This window comes from Panthera leo, chromosome A3, assembly GCF_018350215.1.
Source record: "Panthera leo isolate Ple1 chromosome A3, P.leo_Ple1_pat1.1, whole genome shotgun sequence".
Taxonomy (NCBI): domain Eukaryota; kingdom Metazoa; phylum Chordata; class Mammalia; order Carnivora; family Felidae; genus Panthera; species Panthera leo.
The window spans coordinates 83,716,295-83,730,509 of record NC_056681.1 but is presented as its reverse complement, the minus strand read 5'-3'; the positions used below and the strand labels follow the sequence as shown (position 1 = coordinate 83,730,509).

At 41.6% G+C, this 14,215-nt stretch overlaps 1 protein-coding gene across 2 annotated transcripts in view; it reads right to left on the bottom strand.

Annotated features, from left to right (window-relative positions):
• The window catches only part of MEIS1 (Meis homeobox 1), a 137,733-nt gene that overhangs the window by 101,201 nt on the left and 22,317 nt on the right, over positions 1-14,215 (bottom strand). For both annotated transcript variants that reach the window (XM_042932485.1, XM_042932484.1), the window contains exon 7: positions 6,281-6,392. In XM_042932485.1, the coding sequence (XP_042788419.1) occupies positions 6,281-6,392 (112 nt within the window). The remainder of the gene's footprint in view (positions 1-6,280; positions 6,393-14,215) is intronic.

Below are 14,215 nucleotides of genomic sequence, written 5' to 3'. Positions count from 1 at the left end.
AGAGGGCTACATAATAAAGTAGGTAACACTTCATCCATTTTTGAAACAAATACTTCTGTGTTGGAGGGAAATATATCGGGGAGTAAATAATTTCAAATACATTTTCCAGTTGTTTAAGATGAAAAACACTGACCTCAAGTTTACCAGCAATATTGCCTAATAGTCAGAAGATGCACTTTCTGTGAAAACACCTATGGCCAAGTTCATGCCCCTAAATACACAGTTACTACTTTTTAGATGATGAAGTTATTTTTCTTTATTTTAAGATGACCTGCTTTCATGATGCTAGAAGTCAACAGAATGGAGAACAGAAGACGGTTACTCACATTTGATGAGTCAATAAAAGGAAAGGTGAATATAGACAGCATGGGGTGTTCTTGGGAAAACAATTCTCTGTCTATCCATCTCGTTCAATGTGTTTGATAAGTTAATGATATGGACCTTTTGATAACAGGGATTTGCTGAGTATAATAACTTCCCTTTCCTTTTTACACCTGACTTTTCCCATCAGGAAATCATTTTCCTCTTCTGCCTGCCACTACATGCAAAGGCCACCCTTTAATTTGCAGTCCGACATTAAATGTAACTAAAGTAACACACGGGGCTGCAATGGTCTAAGGGCTAAGGCCTACGGTCACAATTATATTTTACTTTTCTCTCCAAAGTGTATTAGTCAAAAAGCATTACAGCACCACTGAAATACAAGATGTCCCCGCAGAAGTGTAAGGCTTAAGAAGTAAGTGTGAAAGAAAATAGATCATTCAAGTTACCCTGACCAACAGACAAATGGAATGAAAAAAACCCAAACAAACATTTTTAAAAATGTTTAAAAACATGTTTTAAAAATCAGTTGGGATTTAAAAAAAAAAAAAAAAAAAAAGCAAAGAAAACTGTTTCTAAACCAGCAGTATTCACTTTGTGTTCTCATCTGAAAAACTGCCGATTACAGATTACGTCCCAAGCCCGAGTTGCTACGGTAGTTTTTCAAATTAAAATATCTTCTGTGGCCTCAACCACTCTCAAGTTGTCCATAGGAAAGAAATAAAGGAGGGAGGGCAACACTTAAGCCGAGACATAATTGGAAGTATGTGAAAAATGAAGTGTCAGTTTGGTCAATAAAGGGCAAAGGTCAAGGGGAACTGCAGCCCAAACTCTGCGAGAAATGTGCTCATTAAGACATCCAATCAGAGCGCTCCTTCCCACCTATCCCATTATTCATCGGACAGCTGACTGTTTCAAATGCCCGGGTTTGGGCTGTTATTACTTTTCTTCTTCATGTAAAAAGGCGAGCTGGTATATAAATCGTTGCTTAGTCATCTGGAACATAATGTGGCCCTTCCCCACCGCCCCTCGCCCCACTCCCCACCCCCCCTACCCCCCAACCAGCTCTGCCTGCTGGCCTCCAAAGCCTGAAACCACTGCCTTGAGATTCCCTTCAATAATAAATGGGATTGCCTTCGCCTATAGGTTGCCTGAACTCACAAAAGCTGGTGTTGGTGGGGGGGGGGGGGGGCGGTGAGGGACTCCGGGAGGCATTGCAACTATTGACACATTACTATAAAGAAATAGCAGTGCTTTTCAATTATCCCTCTTTAAAGAAACATGCTGGTCTTGCTTTTTTTTTTTTTTTTTTTAAGTGGGAGCAAAGATACTATTGTTAAACTGAGTCCTACCCCCAAAAGGAGAAGTTCATAAGTGGGTTTTAGAGGCTTCAGCAATCATTAAACTCCTTTAGAGTTGAAATGTTTTACATCAAATTTCAACATAGAAATACTACTTCTTCTTTTTCCTCACAAAAGAGGAGAATGAGATGAGCTTTAAATGGGCAATGCTCTGCAAGAGAAATGTCCTTATTTGTTTTGTATGCCCCTATTCTCCATTCAGTAAATCTGTGAATGAGCAAAACGGTATAGGCTCTTAATACATAATACAAATTAATCATATCAATCATCATGCTCCTCTGTAAATATCTCAATCATCCTACTTAACACAGAAAACTAGATTCTCCCTCCCCAGCAGAGTATAACCCCCCTGAGGCTAATGCTGATTCTGGCTTATTCGCAGCTCCATCACCACTGCAGAGACAGGGCCAGGCCTAGTACAGACACTGGGGAAAGAGACCTCAAACTGGTAAACAGAAAGAATGTCCATCAATGATCTATTTTCCACTCTTAACCACACTAAAGCACTAGAGGACGCTGGGGTTAGGAACTTGGGCTCTGGAATCCCACTGTATGGGTTTAGGTCCCAACTCTACTACCTACCAACCTGTATGGGACTTTGGACAAGTCTCCTAGCCTCTCTGAGCCTTTGTGATCTCCTTTACAAAGCGAGGGATGGAAATACCTATACTGAGTGACAGCCCTTAATATGTTATTGCATTATTTTATTACTATCATATATTCATCACTCTTGACTTTGAACCAAAAAAAGGAAGACGTGCCCAAACTCAAAATGTGGTCAGTCATAGCTAAAGGTGCTTGTGAGTTGTAGAGTGACGCAGCAGCCCTCTTGGGAAGGAGTTCTAATACGGCGGGGAAAGGCACCAGATGTGCTTGGTGTTCTCCAGCTCCAAACCACACGCTTCCTAGAGTAGACCCTGATTATGGTTAGTAGGGCAGCCGCACACGGTAGGATAAAAAAGATACAGGGAAGAGTCACATATTTGCCAGTGTGTATCTCATCTTATGAGACTCTGCTTGGGGTCGTGAAGACACCCCATCCTAAAGTAGTTAACAAAAGCAAAGGCAAGAGACCGGATCCTGGAGCTGACTCTGACAGTTACTTCAATATTTCTGAGCTTTACTTTTTTCTCTTCTGAAGTGGGAAGAGGGCAAATAATAGACAAGGATAAAATCAGAATTCAATCTCATATCTTTGGAAGTGCTTTGAGGAAGTTAAAGAGTACACAAAATCAATGTCATAGCAACAGCGGCAGAACCCGCAACCAAATACAGATGTTAGGCTGGCCTTCTAAATGCCAACTTAAAGGAGTTTTTCTATGAAAGAATCAATTTCCTACAAATGGCCACAAGTGCTAATATCAAATGAAAGTAGATACCATAGGAAAAGTTACCATCGTAAACAATTTGAGTTGGGGGAAAGATGTATTACGTAAATCATGAACAAACATCAAATCCCTGAAGAAGAAGAATGTTTAGTAATTTCTTAATTATGTACCTCACATATACTTTTTAGGGTGCCCAGGATTGGATTTTCTGTTTTATTTTTTTATGCTTAGGTAAAAATTTGGATTGAAACTATTCTATCAATCACAACAACAGCCGCTAATTTGGCAAATCATCAGGCACTCAAAATCCCCAACTGGCTGGAAGGCTAACTAGGAATTGTCACTGTATTTTGAAATCTGTCAGAACATTACAAATTCCCTGAATGACTTATTTCATTCTGTTTACTTTGAAAGTCCAAAAGAACAGGACTCGGTTGAGATATGGCCTATTATATGCCTACTTTGCGCACAGATAAGGTTATTTAGCAGAGGACCAGAGCCCAGGGATTTCTTTTTTTGTGCCACAGGTGCCATAATGAAGTGGTGAAAAATGAAAAGGAATGAGGAAAAAGAAACAGTACAAATAATACAGTAGAGAAAGTTTTAAAATATGTATTACTCTTGTCTGTGGGGGAAACACCTCTTTGGATATGTTCTTGACAGATTGAGTTATTTCTGTCTATTGGGTATGTATAAAGACATATTTATGGATTTATAAATCTTTTGAAGAGGGCTGTTATTTACCCAGTTGACTAAAATGGACTCAAACTGTGTAAATAACTATTTAGGACATGCACTACGGGCCAAATGCTGGCACAGCTCACACATCCATGGCTGCCAGAAAAGGCAGGCGGGAAAAACATGGAAGAGCCACTGTGCGCAGTTAATCCGAAGGCTGCACAAAGACCCAGCTCCACAGGTCTCAGAGATACATAAAGGTTTAGAAGGGTTGCGGTTGGCATGGAAATGCACAGAAGTTGTTGTGGTGACACTTGCGGGCCTCATTCGGCATTTAGCAAGGGCTGAATGAAGGACACCACCCGCCCCGCAGAAGCCACAGAGAAGGGCAGGTGAGATGAAAGGAGGGGCTCCCGCACCCACAACTATCAAACCGCTGGGTGGGGGACAAGTCTGCACAGAAAGCTTCTATCACCTCACCGCGGGGAGTCATTGTCTTTTAGTTCTTTGGTGAAGAGCCAGGAAAGAGGGCATGATGAGAAGAATCTCAGACAATCAGGAGACTGAAAGTTTAGGTCTGACACTGCACCTGGACCTCCACAAATCGCTCACTACATCCTTCCCTTATTTTCCTCATCTGTCAAATGGGGCCAGGATTGTTTTAGAAAGGTTCAACTGAGCTCATTCAAATGAGATCATTTCTATGAAAATTCTTAAAAAAACAGATTAGGCGGTGAACTTCTGTGAAAAAATATCAAGAGAAACGACATAAGTAGCCAACTCAGGTAATGTGAAAGAGAGATGTCTCCTGGTTACAATCAAACTCCTTATTAAATTGGCCTTTGGAGAACACCTGCTGAAGGAAAAAGAAACATGCACAATTCCTAATTCCCTGTTGTGACATGTCAGAGGGGAAGAATGGGGCTGGGGCCTTTGCCCTCTCAAAATCCTTTTATCAGATTATGTTTAAGAAAACATATATGCTACCATTTTAAATTCAAGTACATTTCAGCAGTTGGCAAGCCTTCAAAGCAACAGTTATGCTACCTGTCTCTTCCTAGATGATATATGTGTGTGTGTGTGTGTGTGTGTGTGTGTGTGTGTGTGTGTGTGTTTTAAAAAGCAAGAAATGAAAACGAAAATAAACAAACAAAACAAGAGGCTATGACCCCACGTAGCAAGTTTGGAATACAGGAAAAAAGTATTTATAGTCCATCGTCACCTTTTTTGAAACTCATGGTCTGAGTTGAAAATAGGGCTTTCTGTTGAAGGTGCCGCCATCCCTTAACTATAGCGCTGTGAGCAGCGACACATAACATGTACATACACACACTTGAAATAAAAAAGGCCCCATGGATTTATGCTGCATATCATCTTCCAGTAAAAGTCAGAGGTCAGAGGTTACCTGTTTCAGCCTCAGCTCTGAACTAGTTTACTATTCCGGCTCCGCTTTTTACTAGTCTTATAGTAAAATGGTGAAGTCAGCAATTTTTCTTTGAACAATAAAGTATTTCAAACGCTTCAAATTCTAGGTGTAGAAGTTATTCCCAGTCCAAAGAACATACACGTGCCTTAAAAAAAAGAACTTTCTTGGTGTTGTTTCCAAATGAATTATGTCAAATTCATTTTAGACTTTGCAGTTCTAATTGGTACGGTCCAATTACGTAAGAAAACAAAATTCTTTTGTTGTCTAATGGCACTCCAATGAAACATGATCATCAAACCAGATTTTAAGGTAGGCACCTCTACCGTGGACTCAGAGTCAACTTCAGTAAAGCCGTCTTTTTATAATCAGATGGAGAATACTCTTTAAAGCTTTGGTTGCACTGATTGAACACAAAATTCCACTGCAGTCAATCTCACCAAAGGCAGTACAAGAAAGACATCTGAACACTCAGTCACCTTTTTTGCTGAAGATTAACTTTATGTTTAAACTTTATTTCCTATTAGCCACAGTCAGACGTGCACATCCATGGACACCCAAGTACACACACAGGTATGTGCATTCAAGGAACAATACCAGCTAAATTGATCTGGTTTCTTTTCATTTCTTCCTAATTCCCTGTAGTCAGTTTGCAATGAAGCCAAGCACTTAAGAGATTCGGATAAGTAAATCCAGCAAAATGGCTTCAGCCCAGTGGAGAGGGAAAGCCCAATGTGAGTCCCTAAAAGGCCCACTGCCTTCTAAGCATCTGAAGACATCATTAACTTGGAATCTTGGAAGGTGTCTCTTCACGATCTCTTGAAAAGCCTCGAAGGGCAAGTAATCATAATACTTTTTTTACTTTACTTGTAGAGCAGGGCATTAGTGGCATACTGTTCACGCACATTCGAACTTCTAATCTACTCTAATCTTGCCCTCAGTCAACTCGCTGGCCCTGTTTTATGGAGGTGGCCAGATGACACACAGTTAGGCAGCTAGAATGGCACAGAAGAAGAAAGGGTCCGGAGGGTAAGCTAAGCTGATTCTCATACTGTAAGGGGTTTATGTTCTAGAAAACCTGTATAAATAGTCACTAACTAGACATTTCTGGTTTTTCAGCCCTTAAAAATGAAACAAGTAGCAAAAGAGAGTGAGATCACCTCTCCTACCTTGCTCACTGCTGTTATCCCCACTGTGTGATGTGTGACCACCGCTGGAAGGGCCCGGGGTTCCTCCTGAACGAGTGGATGCCGTGTCATCGTGATCTCTGTTCCAAGAGGGCTGTGGGGGCACAAATCAGAAATCCAAATAGAGTGGTCTGTTAACACCGGTCCGGGGGCTCCCGTGGGACAATGACAATGCAATGGAAGGCCAGGACGGACAGCCATGTCACCTTTCCCGTTCCCCTTCACAAACGGTGCCAGCCCGGAGCTGCACTGGCACATTTAAAATCTGCCAGTTTCTGCTTCTAGCTAAAATAATATCTACAGATAGTTATTCTGTAAGTAACTGTATGTTTTATTACCAAGGAAAACAAAAACGTTCCAGGCAAAGAAGGGGGGAGGGGGGAGGAGAAATGATGCCACTTGATTCTGACTATATTTTTAACGTCAACAAACCCTCTGGCACAACAGTCTGCTACTACTCTGAACATGCAAAATAAGAGCGGTGGTCTATACCACTGCGGTTTATAGAGGCCCCTGATTCATCCTAGAAGCCAAACATGGCAGAGCTTTTAAGACCTTACAATTAGGCCGGGGTCCATAATAGCTAGTATGTGTCAGCTGTTTGCCGGATGGTACACGGCAAATGGACCAGGCACGGGGACAAAAAAGAAATGAGAATAACAATAGATTCACACGGACTGTGTACACTCAGCCCCATGCCGAGCCTTCTTGTACTATTGAACGGAAAACAGATGTTGCTTCTTATCACTGGGTGCATTTGAAAGTAACGTTCAGATAGGAAAAATTGGCAGTAAATTAAATTCTTGGGGAAAACAATCATGGCAACACTTCTCCCAAATCTCCCTTTATCACCAGAAAAGATTTTAATTAGCTTTTAGTGCTAGCTTTCAAAAACAGCCTTATGAGTCACTGGTCATCCTGCACAGTAGGAATAATGCAGAAAAGAAAGCTGGTTCTTGGCTGGGAAGTGATATTTGTCTTCAAGATTATTAGTGGAGAGGCAGGATGATCTTGTGTATAAAATATGTCTACATCATTTCAGTCACAGGATGTCATGGTTCATGACTGGGTGGTGGTAAAGTTTACTGACCCTCCCAATGCTTTAAATATGCCTCGCAAAATCAAAGTGCCCTCTGCTTACGTCTTGAAAAGTATTTTCATGTCCCAGAGAAGATAAGAAAGGCTGAGGAGATCAAAATGTTTCTGACACCCACGGAGAGAAAAGGAGAGATCCATCTAAGAGGCACACTGTATAAGAATGAAAGGAAGAGTCCCTGTTCCTGAAAAGGATGCTTGCCCACCACCTACTCTATACTCTTGGCCGGAAGGTTAACGCAGCCCCCCAAATTAAATAAAGTCACAGAGAGATTCACCACTTGTGCGTTTGACTCGCCCATTATGCATATTCTCAAAAACAGTGCTAATTGATCTGCTGATTCAGTGACTGGAAGATAGGCGTGCTGTGAAAGAAGTGCCTTGGACAAACACACATTCTGCAGCGTGCCAGAAGATGCATGCTGGAAGATGTAATCTGGAACGCACGCTCAGAATGCAAACAGTTAATGCATAAATTTTCAGTTTGTACAACTGCAGCTCTAAAAGGGGGACTTGTTTATTCAGAGCTCTGCAGAAAGAATGGTACAGCACCCAGGGGACAGACAATGCCAGGCACAAAACCCCGGTGCCTCGACATGTAAAAGGATGTTTTTCTATGTGCTACAAATCCCACTTGAAAATATAATTAGAAGGAGAAAATGGCAAACTATTGCATTAACTGTAATTGAACAAAAGACCGGCAAGGCATGTGGGAGGCTGCAGGAACCCGTGGGAGTTTCAGGATGCATGAGATCCTGCGAGTGACATCTCCTGGGCTCTCTCATTTTATTTATGTTGTCCCTCACTACTATTGTTGACTGGTGATCTGACTCGTAATTAATAGAAAAGCCACCGATAACAAGCTAAAATACAGAGCAACAGAATAACCTCATCAGAAGCATGTTTGTTAATCTGATTAAGACTAGGATTCCAGAAAGGTGACTTAGAACCCAAGAATTATTCCATGTTACACAGGAAACTGTCCTCCTTTATGCTACAACAGACCTGATATATTCACTATCTTTTAATGAGCTCCACTGATTTATTCAGCTCTGCTCGGCTCCCTCCCCCACTTTTCTACTGTGCAGGATGTAGATTAATTCAATGCTTAATTGTTTAGTAAATTCAATTTTCCACATTCTATTCTGCATAGCTTTAGCTAAGGTTCTTAAATCTTCAGCAGTGAGCCCTGAGCCCAGTGTTTGTGATCTGTGCCTACCTTTTTTCATCACCATTTTTCTTCATCCACCACTTAATTCACCATGAAAAGATTTTCCTTGCTGGAAATTCTGATTCCGCTATGATCTGTGAGCCATTCCGATTCATTGCATTTTCATTGTGTTGGGTCTTAGATGCCGGGCTCCTCTTTTCTCACAGCTATCGCCACATTATACAGGCATTCATGCAAGAAATGTTGGATTCCACCTCGGTTTATCCAAATTTCGTGCAACCTATATGTTTAAATTTGTGTGTTCACCAAAGGTAGGAGCCAATATTTTCCACCTCTTCCAGAAAGGCCTGTGAACACTGAGTGCACTTCTCCGAAATGAAATCTAACTTTTGTGGTCCTCTCTTGAATTAGCATTTTGGGTATTAGCATTTCAAGAATGGTGGAGTCACACAAAACTGAGCATTAGGAGAAATCCACAAGGTTACCAAAACAGAACAAGAATTATGTTTAGTTCAGTTCATTAAGCATGATTAAAGTCTAAGTATCAGAAATAGCTCATGAACTCTCTGGCATAAATATGTAAGACAGCTCTAATCAGAAAAAACTCCCCCAAAATCCATCTACCCGAGAAACTCAGTTACGATAACGAATCTCTGTGACTCTACGTGGTTACACCAAACAGCATCATTATTATTTTTAAAATAAAATATGTGCATACAATTATGCACATATATCTGTGAAGTTGTGAGTTGCTTGGGGCCACTTGTAAAGTAAGACTGACAGAATAAAATCAATTATGTATTGCGTTAGATGTATAGCAAACCAGAGTCATGGTTCTAAATTAAGTCCCAAGGAGGCTTTTTTCTTCAATGTATATAATTTCAGAGCAAGCGACGCATATGTTCTCTCCTATTGGAAATCCATTAAGACGAGAGGTCCTAACTCGAAGTCCAGAGACCTCCTAAAGACTTCGGGGGTCGGGGGTGTTTTGTTTTAACAATAATTTTGTTTATGGACATACTTGGATTTTTACCCCTGGGGAGAGTGTCCATAACTTTTCGTCAGATTGTCAAAGGGGCATGTGATTCTTTCAAAGGCTGAGAACCAGTGCTCTAGGAGACATTCACAGGGCCAGATGGAAAAGTCAGGGCTGGAAAGACCTTCAAGATCATGGAGTCAACACTTTAACCCAACATTGAGAGCCAATGGTCCTTCAGACATTATTTCTTTTGTCATAAATGGAGGCAGTCACTGGGCAGTCACTTTGATTCTCCCCAGAGATGTTTTCTCTCTGCAACAGTTTGAACACTCGCATGCCTTCTATCATTTCTCAAGAATGCTTGAAAATAAGGGGTTTTTAAACGATAATAAGGAAGGTTCATCAAGTGCCATTTTTTAATTAATGAGGTAATTATACAGGTGTTTTGTAGTCAAACAGAGGTAATGACCTCCTTGACCACAGGCTCCTCTAGGGCACAGATAATATCTGGATCTTCCCTACCTTGTTCTTTCTCAGCTCAGCATAATGTATGGTGTGTGCTCAGCACTTGGTCAAGGCTTAGGGAACTAAACTGAATCATTCATTATTTACTGTTCTACCAATATCCTAACAGATGAGCTGCAACTTCCCAAACGATCCTTCCTCCTGAGTAAAGCCATCCAGGGATAATTTTTCCTCTCTCCATCTTTTCCATTCTTTTTCCATCTATGCCTTAATTTTGGACATACTTCCATTCCTCACATCACTTTCCATGTTTTCCTTAAACAGTTCCTTTCACTACTGTGATCTGAGTCATCACCCATATGCCATGAGATTTGTGTCTCTGGATCTCTTCTTTGGTCTTTAGACTTGTATGCCCAACTACCTGCTAAACCATCTCCATGAAAGGATGTTTGCCTCACTCAACAAGTCCAGTGCTAAACTCTTCATCTCCCCATCAACACCCTACATATTCTCCTTTTATTGATCCTAGTAGGTATAACCCCATGCATCCATGGTATAAACCTGAGAACCATCCATGACACCTCTCTCCTCCGCTCCCCCCTCTCTACCTCCCGTACAATCAGTCCTCATATCTTGTTCACTTTTACCCCTAAATAGTTCACAAATAAATCTCTCATTTTTCACCTTAGTGATTGCTGGTCTTGTTAAGGCCCTCCCAGCTTCAAAGAGTTCAGTCAAATCACTTCCCAGATTTAAGAGTTTGATTCCACTAGAATATAAACTCCATAAGGATAGGAACTGGTCAGTTTTGCTCGCCATTGCATCCTGTCTATCAAGCTCAGTGCACAACACTTGGGGACATGTTTGTTGAATGAATGAACGGCCCCCTACTGCCTACAGAACACCACAGTCTCGGATCCTTAGCCTCATATAGTAAGCCCTCATAGTCCACCCACTGAGGACCATTCCTCAACCTATTCCTTGTGCTCAAGCATGTGATTTCTGGCAGATATGTTCTGTTTGTCCCTCTAGGCCAATCCTCATCCTTCCTTCCTGCCTGGCTCCAGCCCCTAATTACCTCCTACTTGCTAATTAAGTTACAGATCAGATACTACCTCCCCCAGAAAGCCTTCCCTGATACACACACACACACACACACACACACACACACACACACCACACACACAAACGTCCCCCAGGATGAGTGAGGCTGCTCTCCCCTGAGCATGTAGAGCACCTCATACACACCTCTGTCATGTCAAACCTTGTACTGTTTTGTGATGACCTGTAGAATTCTATACTATGAGTGTTTTGAAATCCTACTCTATAGCTTATTCATCCTTATACCCTCCATCCCAGGAAAGTGTAACACATTAAACACAAATATGTTCCTATATGAACAAATGAATAGCTTAAGTGATTATATATAGAGAGGATCCCTGTGTTAAATTGTCATCTGATACTGTGATCTCCTATCTGAAAGATCATAAAATATCTGAAAAATATTTGTGCAATTTATAAACATCTCACACACTTGCATTCACACAAACACACACCACCATAAAAAAAAAATATGTTAATACTCAGTGACAGTAGAACATAGTCAAAATAAAGGAAATTTGAAGGTAGCCATATCCCAGTTTGAAATCTGGCTGCACCAATTACATGGTCTTAGACAAATCACGACCTCCCTAACTCTTAATATCTTAATCCATACATTGGAAAAATACTCCATTGTCAATCCACTTCAATTAAAGAATAATCATCTATAAGCATAACATATGTATATTTCCAGGCATGCAGCAAGCACTCAATAAATGATAGCTACTAAAAATTTTAATGTAACAACATAGATTGACCTAGTTAAACCTGAAATATCTACATACAGGTGTATTCAGTTTATAGACCTTCTGGAGAGAATAGTTAACCTGAGCTGACTTAGTGTATAGTTTGATATGCCTTGGGCTATCTCCCAGCTGGTGTGTGCTCCGGGAATGCACACTGATCTTATTTTCACCTCCAAATAACATGATTTTACAGGTGGGTTGCTCCTCCCCACCCTATCAAGTTTAATTTGATGCCTAATATTTATAAATCACTTTACAGTATACAAAGCACTTTGACATATCTTCCCCCTTGGTCGTTTATCACATCAGTATGATGTCAGAATCATTTCTTTATCAGACCAAAAAAAACCACAAAAACAAAAAACAAAACAGTGGGGTTTTGGTTTTCAAAATTTCTACCTTACCAGTGCCATTCAAAAAAGGTAGATAAATGAAAGTCTAGTGATCTTGACTCTGAAGAGGTCAGCTAGCAGCTATGTAGAAATTGAAGAAATAATCACAGGATTCAAAATGTGAAGTTGGTCTGCACCAATCCACGGGCGGCTTTCTCTTTGGGAAGTACATTTACTTTTTCAAACCACCAGGGTCTCTTTAGCAAATGATCTCTAGTGGCCTGAAAGAGCTGGCTCATCTCCAAAAGTGAGCAATTCAGTCCCTCCAGACCAGGGGAGTCACCAGTCCAAGTGGGGAAGGCACCAGTGTGCATGATGCTCCTGTGTATGCGTGCTCACGTTCCCACACCTTCATGGTCCATACCGACATTCACACTCAAAGATCTACACTTGTCCTTGAGCCATGGCAGGAGGGGTCACTGACCACCACCATCACACATTGCCTGGGGGGTCACATCTAATTAGTCCCCTCCCCTAGACTTTTCACTTCTGTCTAAACAGTGTCTCTCAGGAAGCTTCAAGGCAGAGAACTTCAGCAGATATGATGCCTTATACATCTCCCAATCAATGATGCCATTGGAGGAACCAGAGACAGAGGAGGAGACCAGAGACATCCATACACAGAGAGATGGGGAGAGAAGGGGTCCAGGTACTGCTGTAAAAGGTGCCTGGGTGGCTCAGTTGGTTAAGCGTCTGACTCTTGATTTTGGCTCAGCTTTCTCATGGTCCCTGAGATCGAGCCCCATGTCAGGCTCTGTGCTGACAGTGCTGGATTCCCTCTCTCCCTCTTTCTCCGCTCCTCCCCCTTCAAAAAAACCAAAACAATAAACATGAAAAAAAAAATAAAAAGGGATAAATGTTTACCAATGTGTACTTGAAGTTGAGAACTCGGAGATCCTGAGATTTCTTTATTTTTGAGTTATTTAAAATCTGATAGGCTAAAGCCCTTATTTAAAAATCTTGGTGGGTCCCATTTGCATCTGCTTGATAACCCAAACATACAGTATGAACTTCAACTCATTCAACCACCAAATGGCACCTACACTTTGCTAGAGCCCTAGATAAACCCAGTTCTTCTCGAAGGATACTCCCTTGAGGGTATGTCTATCCAACTTCAAATTCAGGTCATTCGGAAAAAAAGTATAAAATCCTTTACACAGATTTCCAAAAGATCCCTGGAAATCATTAAGCAAATTCATTTAACCGTGACAAGTCTGGGCAGTATGTTTTGTTTTTAACACAGTGAAACTGTCCTCTTACCCTTTAAGCTTTTAGATATTTTTAAATATCAGAAGCTCACAGATTAATAGCCGAGTGTGCCCACAGGCTGCGGATTCAGGGACCACGTTAAACTGTGCTGGAGAATTGCCTGAAAGTGGAATCTTCTCTAAGTCCACATTCCATCCTGCTGAACGATGATAAAGTCGGGGAGGCAAGTATTGTTCTGGGTGAAGACTGGTGGTGGCCTGAGGTGTCCCTCAGGGTGGCCCACACCGTCTGCGGGGAGGCCCATTCCCCACAAAGTTATCTTCCTGACACACTTCTTCCTTCGGCAGCCCTCCTTTTTCTCATTTCCTTCCCTGTCCCCGCCCCCACTCCTTCTCCTCTGCCAAGTCTGTAGGCCTGCCAGGGTTCCTGTGGAGCCCCTTTTTAATGCCTCGATAAAATGTGCTTGTTACCTCACCTAACAGACGCTCGGCAGGTAATTTTGGTGACTCAGGGCAGATGGTAAATTAGGGGTGAGACGATGGAAATCCAGCATCCCCACTCAGAATCTGCAGCTCACCCCAAGATGCTACCCTTCCTCTTCCAGCCCCACCATAGTTGCCATTGTGAACTTTCATCTAGGAACACATCTCGATGATCCTCCAATTTTCCCTTGGTTATGGTGCTCACCATGTTGGAGCCAGCCAGTACACATGGCATAAGGGTGTCTACTTCAACATCAAATAAGGTAAATTTCTAAAA